The 17,194-nt window shown below is 38.6% G+C and overlaps 2 protein-coding genes across 2 annotated transcripts; both read right to left on the reverse strand.

The window, feature by feature from the left end:
• Positions 1 to 3,940: 3,940 nt before the first annotated feature.
• Positions 3,941 to 5,778, reverse strand: LOC149400145 (hydroxyproline-rich glycoprotein family protein). The gene has a single exon (XM_089613643.1). The coding sequence runs from the start codon at positions 5,701 to 5,703 to the stop codon at positions 4,084 to 4,086; it is 1,620 nt and encodes a 539-aa protein (XP_089469769.1). The 5' UTR covers positions 5,704 to 5,778; the 3' UTR covers positions 3,941 to 4,083.
• A 2,242-nt stretch (positions 5,779 to 8,020) lies between these two features.
• Positions 8,021 to 10,930, reverse strand: LOC149400146 (3'-5'-exoribonuclease family protein). Its single transcript, XM_089613644.1, has 8 exons — positions 10,789 to 10,930; positions 10,074 to 10,202; positions 9,893 to 9,949; positions 9,713 to 9,805; positions 9,548 to 9,626; positions 9,326 to 9,450; positions 8,888 to 9,034; positions 8,021 to 8,440 (listed from the first exon to the last, which is right to left on the reverse strand). The coding sequence occupies exons 2-8, from the start codon at positions 10,197 to 10,199 to the stop codon at positions 8,201 to 8,203; spliced, it is 867 nt and encodes a 288-aa protein (XP_089469770.1). The 5' UTR covers positions 10,200 to 10,202; positions 10,789 to 10,930; the 3' UTR covers positions 8,021 to 8,200.
• Between the last annotated feature and the right edge of the window lie 6,264 nt (positions 10,931 to 17,194).

Consider the following 17,194-nt stretch of genomic DNA (forward strand, 5'->3'; position numbering starts at 1 on the left):
TGATCATGTTCATTGTAAATTTGGTCATCTTCATTGCAACGTTATCATCTTCATTGCAACCTATACAAATTTATTATCTTTTGGAAAAATTACTTTTTTACCCCCTGGACTCGTACCTCGATTTCATTTCACCCCATGAATTCGAAAATGTTGCAAAACTTGGCTCTCAACTCAGGCACGTGTTACACGTCCCACCTTCCGTCAGTTTTCGGACGTTAAGTTATCACGTGTTTATCACGTGTGTGGAGTTTAAGGGGTATAAGAGTATTTTTGTTTATAATGAATACTTTAATATTTAAATATTATTATCAGATATATTAATTAATTGTTATTAAATAATTAAATAATTCTAGGATATTCATAATTCTTTACTCTCTCTCTCATCTTTCCCTGAGCAACAACAACAAGACCGTCTATCGAACGCCCCGTCGAGCCCGAAACCCGGCAACGAGCGAGCCCAAATCCGCCGCTCGAACAGCCCAAACCTCGATCCGAAAAATCGATCATCGTCTATCTCCATCGCAACTTGCAGCGACGACCCTCCAAGAGCGACCGAGTCAACTCCTACAAGATCCCCCTCCCTCACCCGCTCTTCGACTCCGCCGCCGCCGAGCTTTGCCTCGTCCTCGACGACCGCCCCGGCTCGGGGCTCACCAAAGACGACGCGGCGAAGAATATCGCCGCCGAATCGGTCCCGGTCTCGAAGGTTCTAAAGCTCTCCAAGCTAAAGTCCGATTACCGTCCTTTTGAAGCAAAGCGAAAGCTCTGCGATTCCTACGGCACCAGAACTGGAAGGAGCAGATCGAGCGCGCTTGCTCCGTGGCCCAGCTTTTCCTCCGGACCGGGACTTGCAGCGTCGTTAGGGTTGCAAGGGAATCGATGTCGCCGGAGCAAGTGGGTCTCGCCGGGCTCCTCGTTCTCGGCGGTTCAGAGCGGAGCAGAAATAGTGCCCAACATAGAACTGAAAGAAGTTTTTTTTTTTTTTTTTTGGGTGGGTCAGAAGAGAACTCAAAAGAACTTGAGTTTGAGAAGAAAAAAAAAACAGAGAAAATGAAACGGGTATAAATTGATTTTTGGAGAAGCAAAAATCGGAGACCTAGCTAGATGGAGATTTGTTTGGTTGAAGAGATGGAAGATTCAGATCAAAATAAAAATATAAAAAAAAAACTAATTAATGAAAAAAAAAGACTTTCTTTTTTACGCGTATATAATGAATGAACTGCTCTGTTCCCTCGATCTACAGATAAAGCCGTGGAGAGAAATGTCCTCGTTAGAAATAGTGCCTGTCAATTTGAGGATTTAGGGTTTCTGGGATTTTTTTTTTTTTTTGAAGTACCTTGTCCTTGGCTGTTGATGAAGAAGTAGAAGAAAGATGCGAATAGTTAATTTCCTTAAGGTTAAGTGTATCTGATGACGAAGATCTTTTATTTGTTTTAATTTAGTTTTCAATTTGTTTTCTTTTCAAATAGTCAAGGGTAAAATCATAATTTCACGAAAAAACCCTTTAAAATCATGCCACATCATCAAACCGTTATAACTTAACGTCCGAAAACTGACGGAAGGTGGGACGTGTAACACGTGCCTGAGTTGAGAGCCAAGTTTTGCAACATTTTCGAATTCAGGAGGTGAAATGAAATCGAGGTACGAGTCCAGGGGGTAAAAAAGGAATTTTTCCTTATCTTTTTAAATATTTAAAAGTTAACGGGTCGGGTCCCAGGTAATCGGGTACGGGACGACTATTCCGTTACCCGTACCCAGACCCGTTAAAAGCTTAACAGGTATTACCCGTTTACCCAAAAAAGAACGGGTATTACCCGACCCGAATAAATAGGGTAACGGGCCGGAACGCGAGTAACGGGTCAAATTGACATACCTAATTATCTCTTACTCTGTCCCGGACTTACATTATTGTTATCTTTTCGACCAAGCGTAATCTTCTTTTCAGTCTATCATTTTTTTTCGTTCCATTTTTTTGTACTGAGCAAATTTTTGTCAAAACTCTATATTTAACACGTTACTTTGATGACAAGCCATTAGTTAGTAAATTGCTCCCTACATCTAATGTCAACTTTTATATTGACAGCGTAACTTTGGCTACTATGTTGAAAACTTGAAACGTTGAAATTTATTTTATTAATTACTTGGTTTCAAATAGATATTTTGTGTAATTTATCGTTTACAAAATAATAAATAAAAAATCAATTTGTATCAATATTGTTTACTTTTACGTAGAAATGTTTACAATTTAAATTTGTTTATACTTTTATCGCATTGTTAACATTTTAGGTAACATTCTTTAGACCACTTATCAAATATTTTTTTAATTGTTATGAATTTATATGGTATTTTAAAGAGTGATGATACTCATCATCCGGATGATGGGGATAAAAATAAGTGTAAAGTGTAAACTTTAAAATTCTTTATGGTGGGACCCACTGATTTTCTTTAATTTTTCTCTTTGTGCAGATGATGAAAATCATTTCTCATTTTGAATAATGTTATTTTCAAGGACAGTGTAGCAAAATAGTCAAAATGAAACTATGAAATTTGTTTTTAGTCCACGTTTCACAATTTTTAGGGAAATAGCCAATAGGTTTACGTGGCAATAATTAAAGTGTGATTTACCCTTATTTATTAACAAATTCGTCATTTTATCTCTTCTACTTTTTTCCTACACTTTTTTTTTACATAAAACTTCAAAAAATCATATCTATCTCATATGAACTCGAAATTGAGTGATTCCAAATCCTACGGATTCGTGACGCCGAGATCTTAAAAAATAGATGAATTTGTGTTTGATGAAAAATCATGTTTAATACCATAGATGTAGAAAAATCACGTTACTATCTTAAATATGGAAATAACTGAATTTTTTTGAAATTATCAAAAAAATAAATGGAAACGTAAATATGATGCATTAAACATAATTTTTCATCAAACACAATGGGTCTATTTTTGAAGATCTCGACGCCACGAATTTGTAAGATCTGAAATCACTCAATTTCGAGTTCGTATTAGAAAGATACGAATTTTTGAAGTTTTAATACAAAAAAAATTATTTGAAAAAAAATAGAAAAGAGAAAGTGACAAATTTTTTAATAAATGAGGGCAAATCAGACCTTAATTATTGACACATTAGCTATTTGACTATATCTTTAAAAATTGTCAAACATAGGCTAGATCCAAAATCACATGTTTAAAGTGACCTAATTAATTACGAATCTCCATTTTTAATTACAACATAAAAGTACACATATTCATATGCAATATAGAAAACATGTAGGATATCAAGTGACATTTAATTTTGTGCAACCTAGTCTTGGGCATTTGAAACTTTGTTTTGTTCTTGATAAATTTCCGAAACCAATTAGAACGAAGTTTTTGGTTATTAAAATATCAGTCAAATCAAAACGGAGCACTTTTATTTAGTTCTTACATTGTTCAAATATAATTAGAAAAAAAAACTAAAATATATTACAATATTCAGAGAAAAGAAAAGCTTTGTTCTAAACCGAACCAAAATAATGTCATAACTCTTTGTTCCGTAAAATTGTACCATAACTGTTTTTGGGCCAGTAAAAGTAAAAGAAGAGAGGTCTCCTTTTACTCTCTTCCAAACTCCCGAAACCTTTTTGTACGTCAACATTTTTTTTTAATCTATTCGTCAACAAATCTTTAGTTATTCGAGATTTAGAATTTGAAAGAACAAAAATATTTATAGTTGTAAGCTTATCAGCTGTCTCTAAGTTTAGTACATCACCTATGTACACGCTCATCAAACCAGTAAAACCCACAACTACAATCAATCGCCACTTTTTTTATGCAAGAAAGTCTTAAAAATATGGCCATAAAAATCCATCCCTGGGAGACTTTAGAGCATCACTCTTTTTTTTTTTGCTATAACTTTAGAGCATCACTCCTGGCCCTCTACTCTCAAGTCTCAAAAAAGCACACCAGATTCAATTTCTCTACTCAAGCCACAAAGTGACGTAACTTTGCGTGTTATCCCAACTTTCAACTATCTTTAAGCCACAAAGCCCAGGGGCAACTAAATTGGGCCCAAAAAGAAGAAGAAAAAAAAAGTCACATCTTTCGGTTCTCTCTCAGCGACTTGATCTTCTCTAACCTCCACCCATCGTACAGCCTGGCAATGAAATTGTCGGCCTTGAGGTTAACATCTGGGCTGGGACAGAACACAAGCCCAGCCCTGGCCCCATCTCCACCGTCCATCGCGTTGACCACATCCTGGCCACCTTTCGCTGACGATGAGTCTGCGTCGTCCAATTCAGGCGATCCACAGCGCGAGCTCTGCGCGCTAACTATACGAACGAAATCCCCCCGGACGTCGAATCTCCACTCCGCCATCTTGAAAGGCGGCGGCGGCGGCGGAGGGATCGGGATCAGCGGGCTCTGGCCGCCGCTGCTCGCATTGTCGTCGTAGCACTTCGGCTTCGCCGGAAGGGGCGGTTTCAGCCGGGAACGCAGCGGCGGAGGAGTCGGAGGCGCCGGCGGCGAAGGCTTCGACCGGATTTCGTATTTCGACGACGGCGGAGGTGGAAGAGGAGGAGGAGGAGGAGGAGGAACGGAGTGGATTCGTTTGGTCTTGCTGGTTCCTTTCTTGAACAGGCTGTTGAAAACGGACGACGGAGGAGGAGGTAGCGGCGGCGGCGGCGGAGGCGGCGACGGCGGTGGAAAGCCGGGGTTCTGTTGTTGTACCGGCGGAGATTGGGCAGCGGAATCGAGATCGCCGCTGCTGCTAGCTCCGGGCGTGACGGTGGTCTTCTGCTTCCTCTTTCTCTTCCTCTGGTTGTACAGCGAAGCCAAAGCCGTGGCTATCTCCTTCTTCACGTTGCTCTTCCGTCGCTCGAGCTTCTTCGGTTCCGTTCGAATCCTCGCCGGCGAAGGCGGCGGCAGAGGAGGAGGCGGAGGAGGAGACTGAACGACCTTTGAGTCCGCTTCGGTACAACTGCCGTGCTTTTGGCCTCTCATCTTCTCTCTCCGTCCTGCTGCCTGATAGGTCCGCCGCGGCTTGCGATGATCCGACGGCGGTGGAGGCGGCGGCGGCGGACCTGTAGGAGGAGACTTGTCCACCGTCGGAGTCCGAGGAACGAACGATTCGACCGGAATCACCTTCGCCTCCTCCGGCGGATTCTGGTGCCGACGAGGTGGACTGTGAAACGGCGTCGTTTGGCGGTGCTTGTGGACTTCGAAGTCGTCAAAGAAGCGCACTCTCTGCTGCTCGTCGTCTCGGTCATTCCACAAGGAATCGTTCCTCAGATCCGGATACGAGCTACTACTCCTCCTCAGCCGCCGGACGGTGGTGTTCGCCGCCGTACGGTCGCCGGGATATCCTTCCGTGTATCCGAACCACGCCTGCGGGTTATCCGAGCCGGACTCTGCTCCACCCGCCGCAGCAGCGACGGCTGTCGCGGCCTCAGTCGCCGATGCGTCGCCGGCGGCGGCGGCGTCAGGTTCGTCGTCGTTTCGGTTGGCGAAGACGCCGCAGAGGACGGCGAATAGGACGAGGAGAATGTTGAGGAAGCTCCATCCGTTTCTGAAGGCGAGTGGCCGGAAAACGGTGGACGCGAAGGACACCACCGGAGGGACCGCCACAAAGAGGAAGACGAACGCCGCGATCGGAATCAGTACGATTAGAACCGGAGGCGAAAGAAATGGAGTGGATGATCGTTGCTGATTTCGCATTTTTTGATTTTTTTTTTTTTTTTTTTTTTTTTCTGATAATCGCTTGGGAGGGAAGAAGAGAAGGGAGTTTTATTCTTTTTTTTTTAAATTCAAGCTTTTTTTATTTATTTATTTATTTATTTTTAAGTAACTTTATGTTTGGACGAGACAGAGGTACTGGAGTGTTGTCCGAGAGTTCGAAATAATTAAAGTAATAATTTATAATGTTACATTTACTTGCTGCAATTGAGGATATAATTATAGAAAACTTTAAATATTTTAAGAGTTTCTTTTGATTCCGGTTGTTACCACTTACCAAAATGCCGTAGGTTGTAACCGGCAACGCACCAATTAATGTGGTATTTTATGGGATTTCATTTTTAAGGCACTGCGTTTGGTGGGATTCGTGGACAGATATATGTCTATACTTTTTTGCTCTATCCTTTTAAATACATATAGCAACTTTCTTTTTCTGGAAACTCTTTTTTGTATTTTATTTATTTCAATGATTTAGTTCTAGGGTCGTATTTTTGTGAATGGGTAAACGTATGCACTAGTAATCTAAGATTTCTAGTCAGGTGGGACAAGTTCGATCCTATTAAACAGCTAATAAGCTTCATTCTCCATGACCATTTTTTTTTATCATTCTCTACATTTCAAAAGTTTGCTTGCTTAATCTTTTTATAAAATAAATAAATCTTCAGCTCAAAATGTATATATCGGGTATACCAATACAAAGAGAACAACAGTAATTGCACATTATGCGCATTATTTTTTTGAAAAAAAAGTCCCCATATCGTAGAATGGCATACCTTTCATAATCACCTTTTTCATCTTCTTCCTAGGTTTAAATAAGGGAAAATAACACATTTATACCATGCGTTTTAGTAAAATGCCGAGTTTAATCCTCGGTTTTCAATAAAAAGAATATTCGTGACACTGTTGTCTATTTCAGGTATAATTTCGTCATTTTAGTTAAACAAATTGTATAATTTCGTCATTTTAGTTAAACACAGGGTATGAACTCGATATTTTCGAAAACGAAGGTTAAACTCGACATTTCACTAAAACACAGGGTATAAATGTGTTATTTTCCCATTTACCCTTTAAATAATTGAAAATTCATGATCTTTGTCACATGGCATAGCCCAAAACCCGGGTATACCTCATTCAAGGTCCCATGTCAACTTGGTGGCACAAATTATATAATTGAACTCTCCATAGCAAAAAAAAGATAAAGCGTGAACATCAAGTTGCTTGATGGAATAGGTAACGACAGGTTAGCTTAACACAATTAATGTACTGTACATAATTTTTTTGACCGATAGAAAGAAAACCAGGGATTTTCAAAGAAAAATAACAAAATAACAAAACGACAAAACATAACTCTCAATATCTTCAAGCAAATGAAGATCCGATGGTGAATCCCCTTAGCCATTCTATTTCTTCCCTATATGCAAAAAGAAAATTATTATTGTATATTTTGCATTCTTTTTTAAGTTTTGTGAAAAGTGTCTGAGGAGAAACACGTGTAGAGCATACGACAAGAGAGCGTACTTGGCAAAAGCCAATCGCACTCTTTTTTATTTATATATATCCAATTTCAATTCCAAACCAACCACTTTTAGGTGTTTGTTTGATTTAACAATTTGGGTTTTGAAAATTAAATGAATGATTGGAGCGTGGGTACAATCATTGAACTCCGTTGCCCTTTACAACAAAAGTAAACACACCAAAAACATGCCCTCGCTCTCCTCTTTCAAATTGAGATGAACAGTGAAACGAAATACTTTCTTTATATACCATTTATTTATGGTTATACTACTTCTATATATATCTTTTTCTGTGATAACAGTGCTTGAGAAGCAAGAAAAATACTCGGAGAAAGAGAAATATGAGATAGCATAATTCTGTAATCGCATTTGTTAACCAGTCACACTTGAAGTTAGTTGTGCATGTATATATGTTCGTCTAATCACATTTGATTAGATGAGTTAACTACTAACTCATAATTATAAGGCCTAGGCAGCACGAAGTATCATCGGAGGGCTGATTTTCCAAGGGTGTGAACTGAATTTTATCGACAACCTTACATCGAACAAAGTGAGTTCACACACTGTTGAAGCTACAGTTGTGACCCATACTCCGTGCTTGAAACAGACACCATGTGTTCATATTACAGCTATGCCCTTGTCTCGTGCAAAAAACGTATACACACCTTCGTAAAAAAAAATTTGACAGAAGTACTCGGTACGATACGGTGCAGGATTTCAAGGTTTGTTTAGTACGATTTTCGACATTAGAGGGCGTAGTGTTAATTGTGTAGGAGTTCAGGGGATTCTTGTAAGTAGTCATATCTTAATTAATAGATGAAAATTTAGCAGCTTGGTTTGTATTCCTATAACCCAATGAATAATCAGATTTTGTATTTCATTAAAAAAAAAAAAAACACCGAGATATACTCTATCACCTGATCAAAACTCTACTCAAGCTCATCATAAAAAAAAAATCTACTGTATCACGACTCTTCTTGACCGGCCTCTGCAGAAGCAATCTCAGAGTCCAACTTGTCAATCAGCTCCTCGCCGACGTGTTTGGCCACAGATATCATGTCAAGAACAATGCTGGGGTCCAAGCCGGCCCCACCACGCTTGGTCAAACCGCAAACGATTCCCGTCCTGTTTACCGAGATTGATACGGCTGAGTCCATTTGGGTCTCCTCTTCTGCAGTGGCATCAACGATGTAGTGCTTCCCGACCTACACGCATAACGTTTAGAAAAACACATAACAAGATGAAGAAGAAGAAGAAGAAAAAAAACCCAAATACTTCCCAAACTATTAAGCAAGTGGATTTTGGTCCATAAGCTAATCTTTTGAGCAATATATCCTAAAACTATTGATTTTGTAACAGTTTAGCCATGTTCATAATAAGATGAACTTTTTTTTTTCTGATGAAGTCAACTGTACAATTTAACATATATTTAGAAACATAAATGGCAAACAAGTTACTTGAGCATTATATTCTAAGTCAGCAAATAATGTTTAATATTATACAAAAAAAGAAACTAGATTACTGCACAATCAATAGTTTGACAATATTTTTGTTTTAAAAAATAGTTAGGGGATCAATATGCCCACTTGCACATTAACCCAGAGACTGCATGCGCTAAAAAGCAAAAAAAAAAAGAGTGAAGTCAGAGTCACCTTGGTTAGCGTGACTATGACAGGTACGCCGGAAGTGTCGAACTGTAGAAACTCTTCGTCACTAATGTCAACCTCTGGTGGTCGATCATCGCCCGAGTCATTGGATGAAACGTTGACTGTTGGGATTCCTGTATCGCTTAAAGCGGCCTTTTGGGAGTGTCAATTATATTTTCCCCAAAAAAACGATTAGACCATAAATTACTCTTTTGACAAAGCTAATTAGATTAGTGTCCAAAATTGACATCTTATGAGTAATAAAACAAAAACTTAATTTCTTGTGAGTAATATTAAACTGAAATGGCCTCATGTGTAAGCGATGCAAAATATCGTACATTTGAAACCATGGTTATATGGCTTCGCTCGATAAAAAATGGTAAATCTTGGACCATGTTGTAATCCTGGTCAAGAGCAGTGAAGTTTCACAAGCTAACAAACTACCTTAATAGCAGCACCGAGGGCATCTAGAAGATTCCCGTCTGAGCTTACAACAAGCCCGTCGACATAGAGATCCCAACACATTTTCCCTGCAATGACTACTAAAGACGAGAGATCGATCGCTGCGCCTGAAAAGATATTAAAAAAAAACCATTCACGATAGCAAAACATCGACAACTGATTCCCTGTCATGAAATCAAGTACCAAAGGAAGAAAAAAAAAAACCTGCTCCGCTTTTGCCGCCTAAGAGACAACGCTGCAGAGCCACCGAGAGTTCCGTTGAAAGCTCTTCCCCGCCTCTTCCCTGTGGAAACGCAGCTACGGATTATGTCAAGGTAATATTATATATATGTACACATATATCTTTACGTATATAACAACAAATGTGACCTCAAAAATTGGAGCGGCGGTAGAACTGCAATCGACGTTTATGGAAAGCTTTCCCTTGTCAGAATGCGATGCGCTAGGCCTCCCAAGCTCGGCCTTCACTCAGAATCAGAAATCAATCACAAGCACTATTCGATATCTTCTGGTTCGTATTTAAACCTGAAAACACACACCAAGACTTACCTTCACACTGACAATGACCTCCGTGGCACCGATCCTCACTCTGGCGGAACCGTTCGCCTGCGAAAACAGGGAAATCACAAACAAACCATGACTGGTCAATCTCAGAAGAATTGTATATTTTTCACATTTTGTGTGTGCAAATTCTGCTTTTATTTAATTAAAAATAAAAATAATAAAAAACCTGTGGAATGACTCCAGTTTCGACGGAGATTGGTCTGTAAGCATATCTCTTCCGACCATCGGAACGGAGGTCTTGGGCAATACCACCCTGTATGAAATGCATTTCGCCTCTCGACAATCCCACCATTTTCTGCTCATTCATAAACACGAATCAAATATAAACTTAAAACGCCAAAAATTGCACAGAAGTCGCAGGTTCAACCAAACCAAGGTTTTAAAAAAACGTTATAAATGTACGTACTGAGGCGTGGAAACGGTAAAACGCCTCAGTAACGTACGTTTTAGGTCTGGAAAATGAGGCTGGGATTTTTTTTACGTGAATGACCTTGCTTGAACACCACTTTGCAGATTTGGACTTGTTCTAAAGACTTTTTCTTTTTCATCTACTTTTATACAGTTTCAACTAAGAAAAACGTAACCCTAAACTTCTAAGTCAAAACCGAGGACAAAATTCCCCAAAATCCAAATACACGAACAAAAACCATCACCTAAGCCCTAAAATCAGGGAATGCTCTACCTGGTATATCTTGATTAGACTTTGCCCGAAACGGAATTTGAATTTTAAACGATTTCAAATTACATGAACTAAAAACAATAAAAATTACTCTTGAGTAAAAAACACATCGATTATATATTTTTGAAATGAAATAGGGAATTCAAGCAGTACTAATAAAAAAAATAAAATAAAAAACTGGAACTACGTGTTTGAAAATCACCTGGTGGTCGTGACGATGAGAGGTGCGATACGGTGGGAGAAGGCGAGACGGCGAGCTAGAGGGTTTTCTAATCGCACAGGTATCACTCACAGGCAAGTGATATTCTATGTATTGTCTTAGAACCTATTTTATAATTTTTTATATTCTGTGTATTACTTTTAAAAAAACTATATTGAACATGATTACTAGGCTTTTTTTTTTTTTTTTGATGAATGACTATTAAACGTTTACAAAATTAAGTTTTACTATTTGAGTACTATTGACATTGTGCTAGCTTGAGGTTTTGACATGATGCAAGTATTAGCGTATTAAAGTTTAAACTCTACAAAACTATCTTATATAAATAAACATAAATCTATATGAAATATAAAAATTATAAATAAGGACAATTACATAGGAATATAAAGGAAAGGTTATAAGAATATGAAAACAAGCTCAGTAGAATCAAGGTTCAAAATGCGGTTTTCGACGCCATTTCGAAGCTTCTGATTTACGCAAAATCGATACGTCGACGAAAAATCGAACGAAAAAAATGTTAAAAAAGCAACTGATATGCCATTTTCTATGAAAAATTTACATATCACTAGAAAATTGAACGGAAATAATGTTGCAAAATATATTAAATATATATATATATACATACATATATTTTACGCATTGTAAACTTCTATTTATATCTCAAAGTATTTCTACTCATTTATATAAATATGCATATTTTTCATTTTTTTCAAGTTCTAATTTATATGTACTAAAATAATAATAAAAAAGATCAATTTTTACTTATATTAATAAAAATGATTAACAATATTTCTGATCTATTCAAAATTATATGCACATAATTCTTTGTCAATTTATTTATACATATCCTTTATTTTTTTTTGTTAAAAAATTACTTTTTGTACACAAGTACCAAGTCATTGTCTTGAATGGGCTTATATATTTTATTCTTCTTTTAAACCAATTGGGCATTTTGTTTATTTTGGCCCACTAAATCTTTTCCAACCATCATTTTGGTTCAGACCGACACTTAACAAGTCTGAAAGCGTGAGCTAGGTCTATTTGACTACAGCCCAAGGCGTAAATTCGGCCCACTCATTGAGTTAAGGTCAAGACGGCCCAAATCACAAAAGTTCAAATCGAGTCCAGATGCTCGACATCATATCGCATAGTTTGGGAGCGCTCTCTGTCGCTTGCACAAATTTTTGAACAGTCGCATGCCTCACCCACCTTGCCCGCGAGAACAGACGCTCGCACGACGCGGGCGCCCACAAGCCTTTACGGCTTACCTCGCAAGCCTAGACGTTTGCACTCCATTTGCAAAGCCCGAATGCTCGCGCTACTCGGACGCACGCGCATTTATGATGGCCCTACCTCGCGAGCACGGATGCTCGCGCAAACCAGACGCTCGCATGGCCTTCATGACCTTGCCTTGCAAGGGACAATGTCTTGCAAATGAAGATGTGTTGTCAAAGCTCATCGCTCGTCGCTCGTTCGTCTCGCGTGCCCGCAGGCCGCAACCTACACCAAGTTTGTTGCTTGTGATCGGGTTTCGCGCCTTTTGTCCTGACGCCTAGCCTCGAAATTTCACAATTTGACTAGGGGGCCCAAGGCGTAAATCGGGCCCTTCATTGGGTCAATCCCATGACTTAACAAAATAGGCCCAAACTAAAAAGTCCGAATCGAGTCCAAAGACTCGACATCATTCTCCATAGCTCGGGAACACTCTTTTATCACTGGCACAAGCTTTTGGACGCTCGCACCTTCACTGCCTTGCTTGGGATCATGTATGCTCGCACACACCTTCACTCCTTATCGCATGGACTTTCGCACGCTGTTTGCGAAACCCGAATGCTCCCATGCCCCGGACGCTCACACAAATTCTTGCTCAACCCAGACGCTCACATGCCCTTCACGACATTTACTTGCAAGGGACGATGCCTTGCATTTTAAGATGTGCCGCCAATGTTGATCGCTCGTCTCGTGAGCATACCAAATCAAACCCACAACTACAACCATCACCACTTATATTTTTTTTTACAAAAAAATGTTAAAAATATTGTCATAAGAATCTATCCCTGGAACTTTTAGAGCATCCATCTTCTCCCTCTGCTCTCTAAATCTAAAAGAAGCACACCAAATTCAACTTCCATTCTCCCTTTACGCAACGAAGCCCATGAGCAGCAAAATTGGGCCCAAAAAAGAAAGGAGAAAAAGTCGCATCTTTTAGTTATATCTCAGCGACTTGATCTTTTCTAATCGTACAGCCTGGCAATGAAATTGTCGGCCATGTGGTTAACATCGTGGGTGGGACAAAACACAAGCCCAATCCTCGCCCAATCTCCACCGTCCATCGCGTTGATCACATCCTGACCGCTTTTCGTTGCGATGAATCTGCATCGTCACTACTACAAATGTTAGATTCCACAACGAAACGTTGTCCCGTTGTGGAATCATGACGTTTCCACAATGGGACAAGAGTCCCGTTGTGGAGTCTTGATGTTTCCACAACGGGACAACTGTCCCGTTGTGGAATTCAAAAAAAAAATAAGGTTTAAACAACGGGATGGTGACCCATTGTTGAATCTCGCCGCGGTCAAGGCATAAACTCGCCGCGGCCAAACTCTTCCACAACGGTACAGTGTACCGTTGTGGGAGAATTGTAAAACCAAACATTTCGCCGCGGCGAGCTTAAGCTTTAGCCGCGGCGAAATGTTTCCACAACGGTACAATAACTCGTTGTGGAAACATTTGGCCGCGGCCACGTATATATTTGGCCGCGGCGAAATGTCGCAGACTAGAACTTAAAAACTTCACTCTCGATTTTTTTTTTCAAAAATTTCAGAAATTTCATTATCTTATTCTTCTCTCTCTCTCTCTCTCTCTCTCTCTCTCTCTCTCTCCCCGACCCAACCCCACTATCTCTCTCTCTCTCCAACCCACGCCCACTCGCCGCCTCTCCTTCTTCCTCCGCCGCCGTCGCCGCCCTCTCTCTCTCTTCTCTCTTCTTCCTCCGCCATTCTCTTCTTCTCACCTTTTTTTCCCCGCCCTTCTTCTTCCCCGCAACCCTCTCCTTCTTCTCCGCCCTTCTTCTTCTTCCCCGGCCTCATTTTTCTTCTCCGCCCATTTCTTCTCCCCCGTCCTCCATTTTCTTCTCCGCCCCCTTCTTCTTCTCCGCCTCTCCTTCTTCGAAACCCACCAAACCCACTCTTCACAAACCCACCAAACATTCCGACACACCCCCACACAAACCCACAAACCTTGCCTCCGACCACAACACACATCTCCGACAACTTCATTGACTCACCACGCCCAATGCTCGTCGTCTTCACTCCAAGTAAGTATTTTTTTTTATTTAATTTGTATTTTTATGTTGAAATTAGGTTAGAATTGTTTATTTGTGTCTAAATTATATAGATATTGAATATTGAATTTGATATTTATGTAGAAAATGAGTTTGGAATTGAATTTTGGTTTGATTTTATGTTGGATTTGAGTTAGAATATTTGATTACCTTGAGTTTGAGTTTGAATTGAGTTAGAATATTAGATTGAATTTCGGTTTTAGTTTGTGTTAGCATTGTTTTAAATTGAAATTGAATTTCGGTTTAAGTTTATGTCGAAATTAGTTTGAATTGAAATTGAATTTCGGTTTGAGTTTGTATTGGAATTGGTTTGAATTGAGATTATGTTTAATTTTGTTTTTTCATAGATTATGTCTACTACAACCAAGAAAGATAATAAAAAGGTAAATTAATTACATGTTATTTGAAATATTTCATTTACACGAATATTTGTTTTCTAATGTTTTTTTGTTGTTGTAGTAGACAATAACAAAAACCTTGCCTCCGACCACAACCCACATCTCCGACAACTTCATTGACTCACCACGCCCCATGCTCATCGTCTTCACTCCGGGTAAGTCTTTTTTTTTTTTTTTTTTAATTTGTATTTTTATGTTGAAATTAGGTTAGAATTGTTTATTTGTGTCTAAATTATATTGAAATTGAATATTGAATTTGATATTTATGTAGAAAATGAGTGTGGAATTGAATTTTGGTTTGAGTTTATGTTGGATTCAAATTAGAATATTAGATTGAATTTCGGTTTGAGTTTGTGTTGGAATTGTTTTGAATTGAAATTGAATTTCGGTTTAAGTTTATGTCGGAATTAGTTTGAATTGAAATTGAATTTCGGTTTGAGTTTGTGTTGGAATTGTTTTGAATTGAAATTGAATTTCGGTTTAAGTTTATGTCGGAATTAGTTTGAATTGAAATTGAATTTCGGTTTGAGTTTGTATTGGAATTGGTTTGAATTGAGATTATATTTAATTTTGTTTTTTCATAGATTATGTCTACTACAACCAAGGAAGTTGATAAAAAGGTAAATTAATTACATGTTATTTGAAGTATTTCATTTACGCGAATATTTGTTTTCTAATGTTTTTTGTTGTTATGCGTTAAGGATTTTTTTTTTCGGATGTCAAGCTTGACAACCAAGGAGCCCGAAGTAACGTCAACCAAACTTTACGTACAATTGAAGAAGTCATATACACCGGATAACTTAGAAAACGTTCAAGAGGAGTGGGTATTTTACGTACAAACTTTTATAGAATGAGAATATTAGTTTGATTTTGGATGATATATATATATATATATATATATATATATATATATATATTTGTTTTGGTTGTTTTTGGATATATATTTGGTTTTGGATGTAATGGATATGTTTTGGATGTTATGGATATTTGGTTTTGGATATATAATTTCATTTCAGGTTTTTTTAATTAGAAAACTGTAAAAATAACTCTCAGGAACAATTTCGCCGCGGCAACGTGTATATTTCGCCGCGGCGAATCTTTCCACAACGGTACAATCGTACCGTTGTGGAAAGATTCGCCGCGGCGAACTATACACGTTGCCGCGGCGAAGTGTTAACATCTGTTAAATTTTTTCACAACGGGACTGTCCCGTTGTGAAATCATGGACATTTCCACAACGGGACTCGTCCCGTTGTGGAATCATTACTTTTCCACAACGGGACGAGTACCGTTGTGGAAACATTCCACAGCGGAGGATTCCACAACGGTACAGAACCGTTGTGGAAGCTTTCTACAACTGTTCTGTACCGTTGTGGAATCCCCAGTTTGCAGTAGTGCGTCTAATTCATATGATCCACACCGCGAGCTCTGCGTGCTAACTATACGAACAGAATTCCCCCAGACGTCGAACCTCCATTCCACCATCTTGAAAGGCGGCGTGATAGGTGCGCTTCATACACGTTAAAATCCTATTTTACAGCTTGAATTTCACGTGTTCTCGAGTGACTTTTGGTGTGTTTGATGTGTTTTTTTTAGTGATTTACATGTTTTAGATGTCAATTGGGTGTTAAGGAGGCTAATAGAGCATCAAGTGACGTTGCATAACATTTTTTAGGTGATTTAAAGATTTTTGGAATAAGTTAGAGCGGAACAAGAAACACGGCTCTTTGGCTTGAAACTGACACCACGTGTTGCTTTGTTCAAGACCACACACCACCTGATTTGATCCAAAAAGGAAGCACTGACCGTCGGTGCTTTTTTCGATCATCATGCCAGCTCGTTTAATGTAGTATTTGAGAAAGATCAAAGACCAGATCCCGGGGTGGCATGTTAAGTACTAAAAGCCCGAGATGTGATACCAGTGAACATCAATTTGCATGTAAATAAACTGACACAATTTATCAGGTGCAAATGAAATGCTTGGGCAAGTGATAGGCCTTAGAATCAACTATGTTTTTATAGGAAATCAATCACTGTAGGCGTTGCATAGGCCTTGAGATCAATTAGATGAGCTTTGTGTTTGGGCAAGATATTTCAAGGCATATGATGATTTTATTGCTCGGAGATCTTCAAGCAATGTTCTACACCAATATACCTTCATCTGGCGATGCTCTATCATTTTTCAAAATATTTTATTTTACTTTGATCCCACTTTTCCTGAAAAAGAAAACATCATTTAAAATAATATAATATCAAAGAAAAAAAAAGCTTCATTATGAAATTAGTATCACATGCACATAAACCATTATTTATATATATTTATGCTAAAAAAATAAGATATCTTTTAATATATGCATTATCTCGCTCAATCAAGAAAAAAGAACACATTATTTTCGTTTTGTCGTCATTTTTCGTTTGTCATTTACTATTTTGTTGTCTTTTTTTTTTATTGTCATTTTTTTTGGCTTATTCGCTCAAAAAATTATATTCGATCTACAAGATTCAAACACGAGACACGGTGCTCCAAATTTGGAGTAGTTTCAACTTGATCCAAGTTGTGCTTGTATTAGTTTAGGTTTTTATTTTTATTTTTTATATGTAGTTATTTTGTTTAAGACAAAATATAAAAATTGGTTTTAAAAATCTA

The sequence above is a fragment of the Urtica dioica genome, chromosome 4, assembly GCF_054948205.1.
Source record: "Urtica dioica subsp. dioica isolate 48M chromosome 4, U.dioica_male_clone48M_v1_H2, whole genome shotgun sequence".
Lineage (NCBI taxonomy): Eukaryota > Viridiplantae > Streptophyta > Magnoliopsida > Rosales > Urticaceae > Urtica > Urtica dioica.